Genomic DNA, 20,103 nt, shown 5'->3' on the forward strand with positions numbered 1-20,103 from the left:
TCTACCAACAGCCAAAAAAAAGACACTGCCATTCAGAGTTAAGAATGCTGGAAGATTCATGCATGGGTGAAAAGACAGAGGTCAGTGAACTGCACTTCCCAGTACACACTCTCATCAAAGTTACTTAAACATGGAATATTTTATAGAGTAGGTTGGTTGCCTTTTAAAATTGCATAGTTTACCGGGGTTATCAGCTGCCCTGTGACCATATTCTTTAAAGCTAATTGAATACTGACATAGGTGAGGACAGATGGAGAAAACACACCAAAAATGCCTATGTTTGTCCACGTGAATGTATTGTGTTATTTCATTATTGGGAATTATTAAAGGATCAGGGACATGGATCATTCACAGAATTATGGGATCAATAAAAGAACTGTAGCAAGAGCCTGCAAGCAGAAGGCCTGTGTGTGAGAAGAACTCTCCATGAGAAAAATCTCTGTGAGAACCAAGCTGGGAACAAGAAGGGAGTTTTGAGAAGGTACAGCTGTGTAGATAAGACTGAGAGAGAAGGGAGATAAACTCTGAATTCTTTTAATCATAACATAACTGTAGAAGCTTGCCAATGTAAGTCCAATTATGTAGAAGTAGAAATGTGCTTTGATAAGCTTTAAGCCACTTAAGAGTTAACAAGCTGGTATACTATATAAGTGCCTTTGGATTGCTAATAAACGGAGTCTTGCTCTTATCAACCATATTGGTTTGGACTGCAAGTTTCCTCCCCCCGCCAGAGTCCCCGGGCATCTCTTCTTTTTACAATTCCAACATTTGGCGCCCGAACAGGGACTCAGACTCCAACTCAGAGCTAGGAACTCGAACTCAGACTGGCACTTCGTTCCTCTCGACCCAGCGGAGTCCCCGGGCTTCTCTTCTTTTTACAATTCCAACATTTCATGAATTTCAAAAAGAACCCAAACCCACCTACTGTCTTGAGAGAAACAAAGTTCTTCTTATCTCATGCACAGAAGAAATTAATTGGTATGACTAGAATGAGAGATAAAAGTGATTCTCTATTAAGTGTGTTTTTAATGAGCTTCACATACAGTGCAGTTGTATAAATCAGAGCACAAATTCAGCTTCATGCTCTTCTCTTCATTTTACTTACCATCAGTTCCTATTTTACTTTTAAGGTCAGTACCAGACTGGAAAAGACACAAGAAAAGACTGAGTATTGAAGAATAATTCTGAAGTCATTAGTTGTTTGTAATTTTAATGGTGTTAGACTTTACATATTTTTGAAGCATAAACTAGTTAGCTTTACAATGTTCAAATATTGTTAATCTTAAAAGACTGCTCATTTGAAGCCTGCACTCTCCTGCTCAATTTACCAACTTCCCCTACTCCCTTACACTTAATGATGCCTTGGTTGCAGTGTCTTGGTCAGGATACAAATAGAGTGGGCTCTGCGATGAATTTGCCCTTGGAGGTGGTTGTGTACTAGTCAGTCTTTCAGAACTTCCTGGAGAATTCTCCCTCCACCTTGGACTTGCCTGATCTTCAGACACTTCCCACACAGATGGGCATGGGGAGGTAAAATTCATGGTGGATCGTGAGAGGTAGTTCTCCTGAAGACCTTCTTCTTGGAGGCACCTGTTAGAAAGCACTTCTTTTTCTTTGGAGTTTCGCCATTTCATCCTTCGATTCTGAAACCAAATTTTCACCTGTTTGCAAGTTAATGAGAGTTTATTATCATTCTTTGCTTTAAACAACTTTGCCCTAACAAGTATTTTTTTCTTTCCATCCTCTCAGTTTCACATTCCTTCCTTATTTGTTGTTACTGTAGAGATCCAGTGAAGCCAGCTGACTGACATCTGAGGATTTTTCCATCACTATTTACTACACCTGGACCAAATATTCTCCTTGAATTTCACCACCTACAACAGGTGATTATTTGGCTTAGGCTAGAAAATGGACAGCCCAATAACTAGGGATATAAGAGTTTCCTACAGCAACATCCTTCTAGACAGAAGAGAATTCCCAGAGAAAATTAGTATCGTCATTAAGAAAACTAAGTGATGTAACTGTAATATTAAGAATTTGACTACATTTTGTGAAATTTTTTAGGCAGCACACTGGTGAATGCAAATGCACACTTCCATTGAAATAGTTTTCCTGCGGAGATCACAGTACTGTACATCACACTGAGAAACACCACACTCTGCTTGTTTTTGTTTATTGTTGCAGTGCTTGCAATGGTGTCAGAGTCATCAGGTTGCAAGGAACCAGACCACCAGATCCAACCTCCTATGCAAACTGGAGCCAACTGCAAAGTTAGATCAAATTGTTGAGAGCCTTTTCAAGTTCTGAAAATCTCCAAGATAAAGATGATGAGAGCTCCCATCACCATCCCCAGGCTTTTCTGCCCCCCAGTCAGCTTCTGCACACATATCTTAAGCACTTTCAGTCCTGCTGCATGCAAAGAAACAAAATTGTACTGTTACTCTTTCAGTATTTCAGCTGCAATCTAGAGGGCTGCATCTACTCCAGCACCTTCAGAATCCCACCTGTCAGCAACTACCACGTTCATTTTCTGCTGTTACATGCCCTCACAAGCTTTTTTTTCCAGATTCTTTCATGTTTTGTGCTCTTCAAGACAGGCACTTTTCCTTTGTTTTTATCTGCAGATAGGTGATGCCCCCAAGGTTCCAGATTGGACTACTGCTGCTCAGCACCACTCTTAATGCAGCTGTTCAGTCATAACAGTTCACTGGATGCATTAGACCTTTAGCTAAACTCTAAAATCCTGCAGTAGACAAACTCAGACTCATGCAAAAAATCCCAAGAAATGTGAATTGGTAAGTGGGAGTGTTTTAGAATGTCACCCTGCAAAGTTTTTCTTCCTATGGCATCTCTCAGCTCTGAAAATCTCTTTCCTTGTGCAATCAAGTGTCTTTCCATAGGAATGGTTGCCTGTTTCTTGGGACAGAACAGTTCCAGAGGGAGTGCTGTTGACTGCCTTGTCCCTAGCTGTTCATCTGTGAGTGCAAAGAGAATGAAGGAATGATCTATGCTCAGATGTTTTTTCCTGCCTAGATCACTGCCTTTCGAGCAGTGGGATAGAGCATAGTTCCCTACCACAAAGCTTCTGAGGGGGCTCTGTCAGCCAGCAAAAAAAGGGAGTTGGAAATGAAATGCAGAGGTCATGTTTCCTCGTGAAAATGGAGCGATCAATTTTTGAATGCATACATACAGGAAATACACCAGGAAACTGTTCAAGTATTCCCTGGTTTAAGCTGCCATTGATTTACTGAGGTCTTTGCAGGTAAAAGAGCTCAGGGCTGCCCCTGCATTGTTCAGTTTTCTTCCTTCAAAGCCATTTTAAAGATTTTTCCCCAAAAGGACATTCCTTACCTGAGACTCCTTTAGACCCAGGTTAAGGGCCAGTTTCTTCCTGTCTGTTTTACTAATATACTTCTGCTTCTGGAACATTTTCTCCAAAGCTTTCCTCTGGTCTTCAGAAAAGACAGCTCTTCTTAATATGCCTCTCCGGGATTTGGAGTTGGACTCCTGGCTCAGAAGAGGCAGTACACTTTCCTCCCCTAGTGGAAATAGATGAGAGTTTCCCATAACATCTAGCACATATCAGAGAAATATTAAGTGCTGTTCATTATCATGCTTGCAGATTCTTGTCCCACTTTTGATTTGTGTGTGTTGTAATGTGTGTTGTAATGCTTCAGTCATGAAGTGTGTTGTAATGCTTCAGTCATGTTCATCAAGGATTAAATCCTCACTTGGATCTAGAGGTGTTGTCAGTAGTCAAAAGTCTCCCCCTGACATGGTACAAAGTAAATCAGGTGAGTCCATAGAGGAATATTAGGACAGAGCCCATGATACTGCAAAATTCAAATACAGTCAGGGAGAAACTTCACTTTTCTTCGCCTGTCGTCACCACTAAATAAACTGCAACATGTTTATCTGGGAGTTTATTTACCCCTTGTGCAGAATGTAAAACCAGATAAAAGTGGTCTGTAATACTGATTCAAAGAAACTAAGTAGGCTTTCCTCTATTTTTTTTTTTTTTTAAATAATGAAAGGCTTTCAGCGTGAACTGTTTCTCAGAAAATCCCTGGTCATTCACTTAGTTATTCTGGAAACTGCAGCAATTTCTTTATTAGAGGATTTGGAGAGTACTTGGACTTACTTCTTTCAGCCTGGTTTCTAATCCTTTGACGTCTCATAGCAAGTCCTGGGAGGGCAGTTTCCAATGAATCCAATCACATCCCCTTGATACATGCCTAGAGGGAGCCCTGCCCTGGAAAACAGACTCAAAGCTGCGGGACAGAGCTGCAGTGGAGAAGTGGAAGTGTTCGCACAAGCAGCACAGAAACCTCAAGATAAATCTCTTGTGTTCCTCGCACCCAATAAAACTTAAAGCCATAGTGCTTTCCCATGGTCCCTCTCCCCTAGAAGGATATGGTGTATGAGAAGCAGTCCTTGGTGAGAGGCTTCATATGCCCTCCAGTGCTCCCAGCTTCCTCAAATACTCACAGAGGGAGCAGGAGCAGGGGCCAGTTGAATAGGGCCCATCATCAAGCATAGCATGTGATAATTGGGGCAGATGCAAGCAGGCCAGGAAACAGCTGCACTTTGGCTCAGAAACCTGTTCGATGGCTGTACAGCCACTGACACCTACAATCTTTCTGTTGGAGTGGCAATTCAGATGCAAGCTGCCCTCCTGTTGTCCACCTTCTCACATCCATGGGCCTAGATTGCCCTCCCAGCTTACAGTTACAGCAGCTGCAAAGGTGTGTTGCTGCTCAATTCCTACCAAGGATCTGATAATTTTCATATTGAAGCCAATGGCGAATTCCCCCTGAAAAGCTAATTCTTTAAAATACTGAACATTTTTTTGTGAAAAAGTCTATTCTAGTCAGCTGTAATGGGGTGGGGGGAAATTAAACACATTTTTTCAATTGATATAGTGCTCTTGAAAATACTAATGAAATCCAGATGCAACTTCAACAAACTGTTCCTTGGGACTACACCACATTTCAACTTCTGCATATTATACATAAATGCACACGGGTATATGTATCTTTAAACACCCACAGAAAAACAAACACACATATACTGAGGATATTGTAGTATAATGATGAGAAACTGAAGTGTGTATGTGTATGTCTTGCAAAGTTAACTAAATACTTTTGAAGTCATGTGTTACTGGTTTGATATTACATACACTACCCCTGCATCCTGCTTCCAGCTCGGACTAGTAGAGGAGGCGTATCAGAAGCTGAGCAAGTGTACAATGATTATTCCCTAAAATAACACTACCACTCTGAAACATTACTGATTTGGAGACCATTGCATTCTGTCAATTCTTTTCCTGAACTTTTCTACATGTCAAGAAATAAAGATCTTTATATTTGTCCCTCATAACAGCCTGTGGTAAAAAATAATGATTATGATTTATAATGTTACGGTATAAATAATCCTTAATTTATACAGATGCATTTCAATTTTCAAAATTATATCTAAGACCAGATACAAAAATCACAATCAACTGATTAATGTCCTGACATTTATTACACTGTGATACACAGTCAGACTTCATGCAAACCGAAATAAACAATCTGCAGAACAAAAGTCAAATACCGCAATGGAGGTTTCCACAAAGAGCAAGCCAGGTTGATATTTCTCTGGGGAGTGCAGAGCCCCTTCACAACCCCCACTGCATGCTCCAATCATGCCTACAAAACTGGGGGCAAGCTGGGAGCCTTCCTTCCTCAAGCATGTTTTCTCTCTTTCTTGCTCAAACTTAGTGAATTTAGATACCTTTTTCCAGGTAGCATCTGAGTAGTTTCTGCTGAATTGTCAGCCATTCTCAGGTCTACTGGAAGGTACAGTCTGGCAGCAGCAGAACTGGTACCTTCTCTTATCCCTACTGTGTGATGAGAGACACCAGCAAGGAAAGAGGGCTGGTCCTTGCCGCCCGGCCTCCATTCCACAATGGAGTTGTCAGCCAAGGACAGAGGATGCCAAATTATGTGACCCCTTAAAATTTGTCTTGCCTGGCTGGTTGTTAACAGTCAATCAGCAAGGAAACAACCTCCTGCTGGAGCCTCGAGGCACCAATTAATTCCTGTACAGGCAGCATGTAGGGTCCAGGTTAACACCTGTATTAGACTAACTTAATAGTGAGGCCTCTTTACACTCTACGGCACAGTATGTGCTGGATTTTAAAAGATTACCTAAACAAAATTTAATGAAGAGCAGAATGTTCAGAAGCATTAGCAAACAGCCACTGGGTCAAAAAATCTGAAACCCACCCCCAACAGAGTAGCCTAGAGAACTTCTTTAAAAATAAGCCATATTCTAAAAGGTACTCCAACTGTTACATAAAAACTAAATTTCAGTTTGTGGATCATAGGATTTTTCATTGCAGTGGGATAGGCAGTCACTTATACATTTCAACAATTCCAGCAAAATTAAATATGTCAGTTTGCAGCTTGTCACTCTGAACATGCAGCAAAAGGTTGAGTGTTCTGCTGACATAAATGTGACCAACTATTTCCTCTGTGACTGGTTTGATTTTTGTTTTTCTTTGGTTTTTTTTAAGTCTTTCCTTTGTATCCTAATATATAGTGATAAATGTCCTCTTAATCTGTGGAACAATCTTCATTTGCCTTCATGGCAGAGACCACCTTGAAGGAGCAAGTAAAAGCTTTAGTCATGGTTTCCATTTTTTCATTAGAATTCAATACATTCTAGTTAAATGGACAATTAATAGGTCACTTCCAAAATAGTAGTGTATCAGTCCTGGTTAATAAACAATCCCCACAGTTGATAATGGGCCTATGTATTCAGCAAGTCCCTGTATACACTCAGCTCATCCACTAAATCCCTTTTCAGGTAGACAGGGTTATATGGGAAGATGAGCTAGAATGAGTCTATAAAAGTCAGTTTCATTCACTGCTTTATTTTTCAGTCAAGTGCTTTAAATGGTGTCCAGAAAATCTCTTGGAATGTGAGACAGGAGAAAAGACTGGCACACAGAGTATTGCTTTATGGTCATACAAAAGGGCAACTGACCCTTGCCCAGGCCTTTTCAATGTGAAATGGTTCCTAAAGTTCATCTGCACAGTGAAAAATTGTGGTGAGGTCGCGTGTGGATGAGTAAAGTGAAAGTGGTGATTGGTCATGGTGCTGTCAGCCATTGTGGGAGAGCCGAGGCCATGTAAAACGCTCTGTGGGAAAGTGTCAGCCCCCTAAAGAGGTGCTCAGAAACTTGCAGCTCATTAAACTGCCAGCATTTGCTGCCTCACTTGTCAAGAATCATTCAACTTAGCAACTGCCCTTCTGAAACATTCATAAAAAGCATGCACTTAGTCAGGAATGGTTTGAATGCAACTGTGATAAAAAAGTATATGCCAGAGCACATATAAGCTCCAATTTTCATTTGGATTTGACATGCAATTTGTGCTTTTTTTCTGTTTTGAAGAAAAAGGAAATGCTCCTTCTGTTTGCATTCCTGAGCCATAAACACAAAATCATGACTATCCATTCTTACACTATGGCATGCAATCTTCCCAATAAAGGTTAAATCTAGTTTTGGATTAAATGGAAGTGTGTTCTAGTTCTTAATCCTGAAAGGATAGTGTATACTGGCCAAAATTCTCTTCAACATACTTCTTCAATTTTTTACATTATTATTAAAAAAGAGAAACAAATTAAACGTGTGCACACATTTGACTGCTATAAAAAGAATGACTGTTGTATTTAAATAATGCTAAGGCTTCCTGAATCATAATTTCCCCCTAAAGAACATTAAAATGCAGCATGCACTTTACGATCCTCTAGCTCTTTTCTTATTTGCAAATGTTTACTGACACTGATTTTTAAAAGAGTTACTGATTTTAAAGAATTGTTTCTAGCAAACTGAAAACAAGACACTTTCCTAGGTTAGCTCTGTCTGGGTGTCTCAATGCCATTAGAAACCTCTCACAATTGCTCAGTGTACTTAAGTTTGATAAATCTTTGGAAACCCTCTGAATAGGATTGCTGTGATTTTACTAAGGAATTAGCTGCTGCCATTGCATCACCAATTAGTTTTCCAGAACACATTAAATCCTGCTGCTTTGGTTTACAGAATAACTCAAGCATTACTGATGAAGCATAAAAACTTACTTGGAAAAGCAGTGGGGGATGCAGGGTGCTGACAGGACCCACCGCAGCATGCTGAGTAGAATGGCGGGGCTCGGAGAAAAAAGTGTTTGGAAAGAGCTGCAAAGAAAGCATAGATCTAATTGATTATCCATTGAGCTTAGGTGATATTCATAACAACAGTCCTCCAAAAAGTCAGTGTGTAAAATCCTGCCCCACAAGTTCTTTTTCTTTTTTTCAAGATGGTGATATTTTTAAGGCAAACAATGATAAACCAAGTAATTGTTCTTTAATTTAGCAAGGTTATTTTACATGTGTAGCTTAGCTATAATATGCAAAATTCTCCCTATAAGAATTAAGCTCTGCAGACTAGAAATTTGCTTCTGTAATTGCTGTAATTGTAGGGGTTTTCCTAAATGTTGGCATTGAACACATTTTTTCAATAATACGTTGTTGAAATAATGAGTATAATGAATCTGAAAAACTTACTTAAAATAACTCTAGGAAGCATGACATCCTAGAAAAAACAATCAGCTTGTACTCCAATGCTGTTAATAGTACTCAAACCAGTAACGTCCTCAACGAGAAACCTTTATGAATAAAATTTATAAAATGCCATGAGATGAAACAGCTGAGCTCTATAGGCACAAACTACAGGGCCTGATTCTGTTATCTTGACTGTCAACTTAGTCTTGCTGGAAAAGTGCTCTAAATTTAAATAAACCACTTGCTGAAAGCTCTGCTTGATACAACAAAAAATATTGCAAAATCAACTCACAGTATTAGGCAATATTTGGTAAACTTTTAATGAAATTTTTTTAGTCAAAGTCTCTCATATCTAAAAAGTGCTTCCAAATCATGGAAAGGTCTTCATTATCTATTTATCCCTTAGTTATTTTCTATAAGGCTCATGGGCTTTTCCATTAATACTAATTACCTTTCAATTTCTGCTTGTACTAGTCAACTATGAAACCTGGAATATTTATTTCAAAAAAAGATACATCATGCTAGAACTGTACACTTGTAAAATGTGATCAGCATCAAAACATCTATGTCACTTTCTTCTTTTGGTTTAGGCAGAAAATAAGTGGCTCTAGAGCCTGTACTGTAGTTGTCCAAATCTCCAGAAAAAAAAAAAATTAAGTAAAAAAAACCAACCACATAACTGCACACTTAGGTAAAAAAAAATTAAGAAATCAACAACCAGAAAGAAAGATAAATAAGTAAATGTTTCTAGGCCATGCTGCTAATTTTTAAAGGTTTTTCAACTGGAATTAAAAATAAAGGTCACTCAAAATTAGGTTTCTGAGTACGTATTAAGGCCTCAAAATAAGTTTTCTGACCCTAAAATGTGCTGTTATCCCGGAGCAAAAAAACTATTTCTGTCAAAGTCTAACTCTAAACATTTTGAAAGTATTAACTTGCAATTGCTGATTGATAAGCATTTTGCCAGTACAGCTTTTTATTGAAAGTTTGCTGCTTCTAATGAAATACAAATATATTTCAAGAGAAATTAATTGTCTGGTTTTGAGGTGTATGCTTGCAAAACATTTACTAAAAAGAATTATTTACACCAGGCATTAGTATTCTAAAGCTTCTTTTCCACACAAGACCATCAAATGTGGAACCATGTCCTTAGAAACTTAAAGTAGTCAAGATCATGCAGCCAAGTATTACCTATCCCATGTATCCAAAGGGCTTCAATGCAACTGGTGGAGTGTGTAAGTTGAAAAGGATTTGAGTAACTCAAGAAGCACGGGAGCTGTAGAAGATAAATATCAGCCATCCTCCTGGACATGAGAGCTCCTTATTGACAGTATCTTTTATCTGCTGCAATTCCCGAACTCCCAGGTGAAGAGCTTTTCCCTCCCTTCCTTGGGAGGCACATTCCTCATGCTTGTAACCAATTTCCCTTCCAGTCAGGTAAAACTCTCCGCTTCTAAAAATGCAGATTAGAATACAGAAGATGCCACACTCTACTCCTTTACTTTCTTTTTAAATGTCTTGGATATTCCTTGGCTGCCAGAATGTCCCATTCCCTCCAATCACTGCTCCAGCACTTTGTTCATGCCACACAACTTTTGTCAGACATGTTGTCCTGTCCTTGATATTCCCTGCTGTGGTTTCTTAACTCTGTCCAGTTCCTTGCTCTGTTTTGGTAATGTGAGGCTCATAATGGTATGTGATAAAACCAGAAGACAGCTGGATAAATCAGAATTGAACAAGCTATTGATTCAGATAGCATGCTCCTGCAAATAACGACAGGAATAGGAAAGGACAGTTTCCTACATTCACTAAATATCTCAACAAGTTAGCTGCAAGCATAAAGGTCTGAAGACGGATCAGAGTAAAAACTTAAGCAAACTCTTTGCTTAAGCAAATTCCAAACAAGCAATGTATTTCCATGGAAGTTGCTGACTGATTTAATGCACTAGCACAGTACAACGATGCAAACAGCAGATATCTTGACCCTAATTCTGCTCAAGTTGATGGAAATCACGAGTCTGGCTTTCTTGGGCATTTTACTTAATTCTTTCAACCAACTGCTGCTTTTTCTGCCTGCAGGGCACATATCTCCTTGAAGCAGAATACTTGCTTAAGAAATAAGATGCAGGTGATATCCACACATAACTCTGAACAAAGAGGTTCCTGAGCCCACTTCTCAAGACTAATTCAGTCTAGATCCTGGAGAATAAACAATGCCGTGATGTCTCTGTAAGCCTATAGCTAACACGTATCTCTAGTTCATAGACTTTTTTAATGTGCTGCAGCTGTACTGATGGACAAGTGAATTCTACATTATGTACACGAAATGACATCCCTACATCTACTGAAACTGTTGCACTCAAACCAATGTGCAGCAGTTATGCAGAGTTACATCAGTAAAAAAATCTGACATGATACAGGGATAGTCAACTCTATCGTGGGAGTTCTACATAAGAGAAAAATGTTAATGCTTCAACATAATATATCCAATTATATTTTTTATCTTTGATAAAAACAACACAGTTCATCACATTAAATGGCTTCCACTACCTGTGTGAAACTGCATTAACAGAATTTAAATTGTTCCGAGAAAAATCATATCTTTGATATATATGTATTTCAGAATTATACTGAAATTGTACCAGTAGAAGTTACATAATACCTATCAGTTTTGAGAACAATATAGAAAAAGCATTACCTATTATTTTCTTTTCACATAGATCACAGCAACTCTATCAATATCTGTTGGTCAAGAGATGTAAAGCAAACACTCTTTGCTGTTCGCATAAGGCTGAAAATTGCAGAGATGTCAGAATATTAATTCTGACATTTTTTGGCCAGAGTGAGGTAAACAATAACCAAAAGGCAGCTGTTGCTCCCAAACATGTATAGGAACTTAAAGCAGGAGACAAATCCTAAAAATTTGTATTCAGGACACTTAAGTCTTCTCCTGCTTTACATCTCCATTTCCTAAAAACTGAGACTGAAAAATGGCTATTGAGGGAAAGTGAACTGATGGTAAACTTCTGCCATTATCCATACTGGCTCCTTCACTGCACATGCTGCTAGTCTGTTGGGGATTTTTAAAGATAACTGATAAAAATGTGGTACCAACCCGTGAAGAGAACTGGAACACCTCCAAAAAATTATTCAGAAAACTGCCTAGACCCAGCTAACAAAACTAAGAACAGGACCAGAGAGATCTCAAGCTGCATGAAGACTTTAATTCTCCGAGTATTGCTCAGTCCACATGAACTGCTTTCCACAGTGATGCCTCAGCTCCAGCCCTGGCATAAAAATTAAATATATTACCAGAAAAATCACAGCATTTCATCTGAAAATCTTGGATGGTTTGTGCCCATAACATGGGCACAACTGCAATTTCCTACCTACATTCATTCCTGGCAATGATTAAAGCAGGCTTTTGCAAAGCTGCAGGGAAGAGCTCCCTGAAAGTAGTCCAGCAGTAGCTCTGCCAGCTTAGTGATCCAGCTGAGCCACATTTCTGCTCCTGAACCACAAGCCCTGGACTTCATGATGAGTCATGGCTCTTTCCCTAGCAGTTACTGTCTTTAGAGTGCAATGTTCCGGCAGAAGTTGTGCACCCCCAAAGCACTTCAACCAGCTGAAGAGGAGCCTCCATCTGTGAGAATGAAGCAGCAGCCACTGCCATATCCCACCCAAAAGCAACTGCCATCACATGGAACTGGAAAAACTTACTGCAAGTGCCTGTGGTGCAAGACCCCTCAGAACTGGATTTCCTGCACTCCCAAAGTTACTGTTTGCTTCCTATTTATTCCTGTAAAACATCATACGAGTGCTCAAAGGAAGTCAAGCCAAAAGGGCAGAGCAGAGCAGAATACGCAGAGTTTCAAGAAACTTACAAACACTCATAGAAAGGGTTTTAAAGTTCTAATATATATATTGTTAAATACTACACAAAAGGTGGATGCAAGAAGCTTGCATTTTTATGTTGGGTCTTGGTGGGGCTTTCAAAAATTGGCAGAGCAGCCCCCAAGAAGGGCTTGAAACATGCTAACAGCATAATCATCATTTACACCTACAGCAATGTAATGGCCAAGAGCATCATGCTGTAGATTATCTGAAACCACATCAATCACTGTCAGTTTTCAGAAGTATCATCCACATGCCTTATTATTACATTGTAATCTGTTGTACATGTTTTTCATCGCCTGAGGAAATACACCAGCCTGAGGCTGGTGACAATACATGGTCAGATCTCACCTCTACAACCCAAAGCAACAACCAAACTCCACAATGTTTGCCAAAGACTCCATGGGTCCCCTGATGTCAGCAGTAAAAGTGGCTTCTACCCTCTCCATGCCTCGTACACAGCCTTGCTATTGAAACAATGGGAATCTACCTGAGGATTTACCAGCTTTTTTTCTGGCTTTGTCCTTCCTCAGGATGCCCACGTACTAGTGTGCCTCAGCAGTTTATGATTACCAGTTCTTGTCAAAAGGGGCATCACTGTCAGTTCTCTGTCTAAAAGTTAAGTGTCTTGCCCGAGTTCCTTGTCTGGGCCTCCTGTACAACCATGAGAAGAGATAAGAATCTCTACATAACAATTCATCCCCTTAAAACAGACACATAAGGTGTGTCATGCTGTGGAGGCATCTCTCGGTATTGACTATAGATTAGACACGACGCATACTTCTTATTAGACAGCTGAATTACTATGACATTCTTCTTATCCTTCATAGGTAACATCAAAAGAATACTAACATCTGTACAGCCATAAAGACTCTAAAATTCAATTCAAATTTTCTTTGATTTTCAACATACTACAATTTGTAGAAATTATCTCCTCAAGCATGACAAAATTAGGGTCAGATGCTGCAAGAGGACAATTCACTGGTTCTTCACTGTTGCAGCTCTAATTCAAAATCTTACATTAGGCCAAAATGCACCATTTATTCCAGTGGTATGCACTGATTAGCCAGAATTTTCTACCTGGACCAGTCTTTACTTGTTGCAGTATTGCTAGCTCCAAACAGACAAAAGTCTCAAGACAATATAAGCAATGTTAGAATGAAAAAATAACACATGGTGAATTCTATTTTTTTTTTTTTTAACATGAGGGGTTCAGTATTTTTATATTTGAACAAGGAAATACTTTTTGAAGTTGAAATTTGAGATATTCACATAGTCATAAGGAGGTAAAATTCTGAATACACGTTCAGAATAACTCATAGAATTATGTGCTACAACTGCAGACAAAAGTAGGCTCTCAAGAAAAATTTTCATAAGCTTTTCAGCACAAAGCAAAGGCCACTTCTCCAAAGTGACAACTCACCTCAAAGAAACACAGTCCAGGTTACTGAAAATATTTAGATGCATAATTTTATAAATATCAGGGTCTACATATCTGACATTTGAAACAGTCTCCTACTGTTTTATATGCCTGCAGTTGTTTTAATTTTGAAAAAAATTCCTTTTCTACAAACTCCACCATTTGTCTTCCTAGTGCAGCTCTGAGATCTTCTGGCAGTACCTAAATCTTGCTAAGGACCAAACTCAGGATCCTCTTCCTTCTAAGAGATGGCACAGCGAGAGTAGCCAAAGGAAGGAGCAGTGTCCAGCCAATGCTCATATTCCTCACTGAGCACAGACTGCCAGACTAGTGGCTGGGTTGAAGAGTAGCTGGCACTAGTCTAGCTCTGGCAACCTCACAATGAGGACAACTGTTTGTCCTTTAAAAGCCATTTTGCAGCCACTCTTAAGATATGCTGGGCATTCTAGACCAATTCTATTAAATGGTTCATGAAGTTAACTGGAAACAGGAAACGTGCTGGACAGAGTCTGTGATCTCTAATACTTACAAAAACTTCTTTGCTTCCAAAGACAAACTTTTAAAACAATGACAGTGTCTCAGTGCTCCTGGCAATCAGGGAATAAGAAAAGAAGCTAAACAGATCTCCCCACCTCAAAGAAGTTTTTTCCAGAAAACACCAACAAAACAAGAAAACCTTAAGACTTGTCAGTCAACTTGTTGCCTGAGTTAGAGGGAGTCAAGATAAAACACTGGGCTCTTTCCTGTCTTTTATTTTACTGAAAGCTAGTGTGACATGTTGCTTGAGGACACACCCTGGCTGCCAGTTGCCTTGAAATCAATAATTAATAAGCATTAATTCACTAAGATGAGGTCCAAAATGAAAGAAAAAAAAATCACTTAAATTTCAGTAATTTAATTATCTCCTGGTTGTCATAAAGAAACACTAGACACTTTATTAAATATGGGAAATAAGATATGTTTGATTCACTAAGTATTACAGTATAGAACAGTTGTCATCACCTGAAAAGGAAAAAACTGACATTTTCCGGAGACTTCGCCTGCAGAAGACTTGGTTTAATCTCCTTGCAATGCTACCAGTTTTCTGTAATATCTTAAGTAAATCACCTAATTTCTTTTTGCTCCAGCTCCTCCTCTACACAGTAGAAATCTCTCCTATCTCACTGGCACATTGTGATGATAAAATGCATCAAAATGTAAATACCCAAATGTTACAGAAAGAAAAGATACACCTATAGCACAGATGAATCTGGATATGTATAAAGTACATCTATGGATGTTTACTATAAGTCCAATTTATATTTACTATAAGTTCTTCTAACTGATTTCTTTTGTGTTATATGTGTGCTGTCCTTCATTCTGCTCTATTGTATTCTGATGCTTTAAGTGAAAATCCCCAGATAAAATTTTCAGCAGGTTTTACAATGGAATTATCTCACTGTTACATTTGTTTTGTTGCATTTTTCAATTCCCTTTCTCTGTTAATCTATCAAAATGCCAAAATTAAAGCAGAAAGCCAGATTCTTTCCACATGACCCTATTCAGGTTGTAAAGCACTTACTGCCAACCTGCTCCAGGGAAAATTACTTGAGAAGAGCAGAGATATTCAGAAAAATTATTTCAGGTAGCAGGTAACTTCGCATTTCCCAAGGAGGTAATCTCTGCTCTGGTGCCAGCCAATACTTCTGGAAACTAAGTCATGAAGAAATATGTGGAGTGGACCTCTTTACAGCACCTGTCTACAACACACAGCATCTCAGCATCCTCTGGACAATTTTTATGTCTCAGAAAACACTAAAGAAAACTGTCAGGTCTTCTAATTTATCGAGAAGATAACAACAGGCTTGGAGTGCAAGGGACTAAAACCCAGATTAGCAAGCAGAAATTGAGAACAGCACAGAGCAAAGAGGCTTCAAGCAAAGTGCAAGAAAGCCTGTGGGAATCCCAAGCCAGTATAAATTGGCATACCACTGCAGAAGGCTCACGACTTTATTGTATAGCAGTAACGCTCCTTCTGCTTTTCCTGCCTAAGTTTTATGTAACATGCTCTTTGTTCATGTTCTTCTTAAATTAAACCAAACTAATTTCAAGCACCTATGATGATTGTATCTAATTTTTAAAAATGTGTGTAATGATGGAAAGTGATTATTTTAATTTTTACAGACAACAAATATATTTATTTCGAACACGTTCATTAGATGATGTAATATTTAGGATGTGACACTTTCTGAATACTTGTTCAGTTTTTTATTCACAATTATTTTGTAGGAGATACACATAAAATACACATGCAGGTAAGCACTTGAAATAGTCCAACTAAATACTTTGAAACCTGTAAATTATGGAAATGGAATCTTGCTGATACAATTCAGTTGCTGAGGAGTTACAAAAGGAAAAATTACCACAACCAGATAGTCCAGATGAAGAATGCCATCCCACCTGGTCTCCTTTGCCACCATGGATAAGTGTTTTCCAATTTACAGAAAGAATACAGGATTTACATTCTTTAGGACTTTCACAGAGTGTTAAAAGGTACCCTAAAATGGAGCGCTTTCTTTATGCCTTTCCTTTGTTGGTACTGTGGATACATGTAAAAAGGTTCAGCTTATTCAGTTCAGTCCCTGGTGTGATTTTACATTTCCTTCTTTTTGAGAACTTTTGGTGACCTCACCAGAATTTGGGACTACATGAATAATACAGATAACTCTTTCCAAAAAGTCTGGTACTTTTTCAATTATCTTTATTTTTTTTATTAAAACCTCTAGGTTATGCCAAGCTAGTTTATTAGGGGACTTTTAGTTCCTGCATGATCTATAAAGCACTTGGTAGCTTAGAAAGATTTTTTTTTTAATTGCTTTATCATTTTCAATAGTCTTATTAAAGACTTAGACGAAGATTTTCCAAAATGCCATGTGATTTGGGGGGTCAAAATATGAGTTTTTTCCTCACAAAAAAACCAAACAAACAAAAAAATCATAAACATCACTAAATTTAAAAACCCTACCTAGCACAAATTTCTTAGTTAAAATATCTTCAGTAGTCCCTGAAAGCTAAAATTTTTGTTCTGCCAAAATGCTCCTTTGCCCTGTCACTGTATAAACAAGAAACATTATACACAGCCTGACGACCCCAGCCCTACTCACAAATGCAGTGTCTGGTCTGAACAGTTTCCTCAGTATACGCCTACACTAGAGACAAGAGACTCCTTAGAAACCACAAACTGGCTCAGCAAGCAAGTTCCAACCTAATTCAAATTTATGAATGTTGGGACAACTAAGTGTCCTTCCTTATCACTTTAAGACATACAAACCAGATCAGAATCAACAGATCCCTGTTAGAAAACAAAAGTCATTGTTGCAAGTGTACAGTCACAGGAGAATTTTCTTCTGGGTGTACAATGAACGAGGAAACCCTAGTATTTCTCCCTCCTCAAATCTAAGAGCCTGGTGCTTTTGCTGAGATCCGTGGGAGCTGTGGAATCAGAAGAAACATAGGACTGGACTCCAAATCACTAGGCAGACCTACCACACTAAAATCACAACTACTACTAGGTCGATCAAAAAAATAATTAATCCCGGAAGCAAGCATTTGAAAAACTTGACATTCTGGAACTTCTGTAGTAATTAACCTATATCTTTTTAAAACAAACAAACCACCACCACCACAAAAAAACAACTTTAGCAAAGAGCGCTGGGGCACCTGCTATCTCTCTTTTTACAAATAAATGTAGCATTTTCTCTAGAACATTTTTTTCAGGGGAAGGGCAAAGGGAAGGCAGGGGAAGAAGGGATAATATTCACTTAATTGCAGGAAGATGATAGTCGTCCTGTTCCCTGGCCTAGCCTATAGTTAGTTAAAACAAACACGTTTAAGTAACTGATATGCTTAAGATAACACTTACCTGAGAGGTCTGGAACATTCAGAAATGTTAATGGACACTTTGACTCTCTCCTGCCTACCTTTAAAGTACGTAATGCTAAAGGATCGTACTGCTTTGGATTTTGAAGAGCAGTTTGCAGGATTTAATTGAAATAAAAATATGTTTGAAAAGAAAACAATTACTTCTGTTTCCAAAACAAGCTTTTTGGTTTCACATCTCAAAAACTTAATTCAATAGATACAATTCTGCTTGTCTGATTTTCACTTTAAATGCACTTAAAGCCGCTTTACCATAAATAAAAATTCTTAAAACATCACATAATATTGGAACAAATTTACGTATTGTAACAGAAAAGAAAAATACAGTATAGATGGTGAGTCTAATACCGAATTTCATGAATTAACATTGACTACAACTTCAGTCAGTTCCCTAACCAACAGAAGTGCACATTTCTTAAAATACGTTGCTCATGCCCAGACAAAATGTATTTATACGGAAATCGGCACATTCAAGAAACAGAATGGGTTTTGTAAACCTGTTTGTTTCCAATTCCATGGCACCGGTTCCTGCGGGCACCCTGCGGCTGCGAGCTGGTGCCCACCGCCCTGCAGAGTGCTGGCTCTCTGTGAGACACCGGGCCGAAAGGCTGATGACGCACCTTTACACGGCTTTGAAACTTTTTCCCCCCCCCGTCCCTAGTTTTCTCAAAACTTCCAGAAAATTGCCTGTTCTACATGGCTTAATTCTCCTCTAGGCAGGAGGAGCCCGGCCCTTCACGCCTTACTGTCCTCCAAGGCAGGGCATGTGGAGAAGGCGCTGCTGCCTTCCCCCCCCCCAGCTGTCGCTACTTAGGAGGATGGGACCGCTCGCCTTTCTACCAAAAGCTGAAATCTCAAACTTTCCCGGAGCGCCTGTTGGCGGCGAAGCTTCTACCATCCCTTGAAGCTGAGGGACGTCAAGGCCTGAAAGAACTGCGATTAGGGGCATTTAACAGCACCCGACGTGGCCATCACAGGGCTCTGCCGCGCTCTCTGCACCCTCAGGTGCGCCGGCCGGCCGCACACGAAAGCCGCCGCCCGGCTTCACGCACCACCGGCCCCCGCCCGCTCCTCGGCGTCCCGTCGCCAGCGGTAGGGCGAGACCCTCGGCCGGAGCCCCGGGGGCAGCCCCCGCCGTGCCCCAGCGGCACGGCACCTAACGGGGCCGGGCATCCCGCCGCCGCCTCGGGGCTCTCCGGAGCGGCCGCGCCTCTCCTGCCGCCGTCTCCGCCGTGCGGAGCGCGGGGCCGAGCCCTCGGGAAGCCCCCGGTCCCGTCTCCCCGGCGGCCGGACGCGGGAAGGGGCCGGCGCTCACCTGTGGCTGCCGGCGGGAAGACGCCGCCTCTCTCCGCCGCCGCGGCCCGCGCTGGCGGGCGGCCGCCGTCCGCCGCGGAGGGGTTTAGCACTTGGAAAGCCCATCTTGCCGGGAAGGGACCCCCTGAGGGGCTGATTTGTTCCGCCGCGGGGCACAGCTTGAGGGGCACGGGGTTGGCGGGGAGGGGACGGAGCTGGGTAGGGCTCGGCGGCGCCCCGGCCCGTAGCAAGTTCTCGATGAGGAAACTTTTGCCCAGGTTGCCAAAGCCCGGTGCCGCCGGCAGGTTGAGGAGGGCCGAGGAGCCCACCAGGTCCCAGTAAAGGGCGCTGGGCAGCATAGCGAGGGCTTCTACCCTCCTCGCTCTGCCCTGCCCAGCCCGGCCCGGCCGCCGCGGCCCCTCACTGGGCTGGGACGGGGCGCCGGGCTATGGGGCCGGGCGGGCTGGCGGGGCGCCTCTCCGAGGGCTGTGGGGAGCGGAGCGGAGAGCTCGGCGAGGCTGTCCGTGGAGACGCGGCGCCTCTCCGCCGGGCTGGAAGGTGTGTCCAAGCGTATTCATTATGTCAGCCGGGGACGAGGAGTGATGGACGCGGCCAACAATGCCGGCTTGCCCAGCAGCCCCCCGGGGAGGGGGCAGGGCGGCGAGCCGAGGTGCCTGTCCCGCCGTGCCCGCCCCGACATGGCGGCGGGTCGTGCCTCTGCCGAGGGGTGCACCTGTGCGAGGGGACGGCAGGGGAGGGGAAAGGCCGCTGGCCTCCGTCCCGGCGGGGAAGTGGCTCCCGTGCTGGCCGCGGAGAGATCATGTCGACCTAATGATCCCATGAGGTAATGGGAAGATAGTCATTAGCTCACTCCCTCTGGGCATTTTTATCTGGCCTTTTTTTTTTTTTTCTTTAGTTGCCCACGCACGCCATACAAGCTGGATTTTCAACATTTGTCTTAATAAATCTGATTAAGATCAGCACGCTGC

At 41.1% G+C, this 20,103-nt stretch overlaps 1 protein-coding gene across 1 annotated transcript; it reads right to left on the reverse strand.

The window, feature by feature from the left end:
* Positions 1-1,006: 1,006 nt before the first annotated feature.
* On the reverse strand, positions 1,007-19,891 carry DBX2 (developing brain homeobox 2). The gene is made up of 4 exons (XM_039571562.1): positions 19,137-19,891; positions 8,128-8,223; positions 3,352-3,539; positions 1,007-1,661 (listed from the first exon to the last, which is right to left on the reverse strand). The coding sequence occupies exons 1-4, from the start codon at positions 19,471-19,473 to the stop codon at positions 1,338-1,340; spliced, it is 945 nt and encodes a 314-aa protein (XP_039427496.1). The 5' UTR covers positions 19,474-19,891; the 3' UTR covers positions 1,007-1,337.
* Between the last annotated feature and the right edge of the window lie 212 nt (positions 19,892-20,103).

Source organism: Corvus cornix, chromosome 1A, assembly GCF_000738735.6.
Source record: "Corvus cornix cornix isolate S_Up_H32 chromosome 1A, ASM73873v5, whole genome shotgun sequence".
In the NCBI taxonomy this organism is placed as follows: domain Eukaryota; kingdom Metazoa; phylum Chordata; class Aves; order Passeriformes; family Corvidae; genus Corvus; species Corvus cornix.

What these genes read in the sequence shown, in the direction of transcription:
- DBX2 (XM_039571562.1), bottom strand. Translation starts at nt 19,473, where the DNA reads ATGCTGCCCAGCGCCCTTTACTGGGACCTGGTGGGCTCCTCGGCCCTC. An exon ending in CTTCCCGCCGGCAGCCACAG is followed by an intron (nt 8,224 to 19,136) that starts GTGAGCGCCGGC and finishes CTTTCTTTGCAG; the next exon opens with CTCTTTCCAAACACTTTTTT. An exon ending in ATCCCCCACTGCTTTTCCAA is followed by an intron (nt 3,540 to 8,127) that starts GTAAGTTTTTAT and finishes TATTTCCACTAG; the next exon opens with GGGAGGAAAGTGTACTGCCT.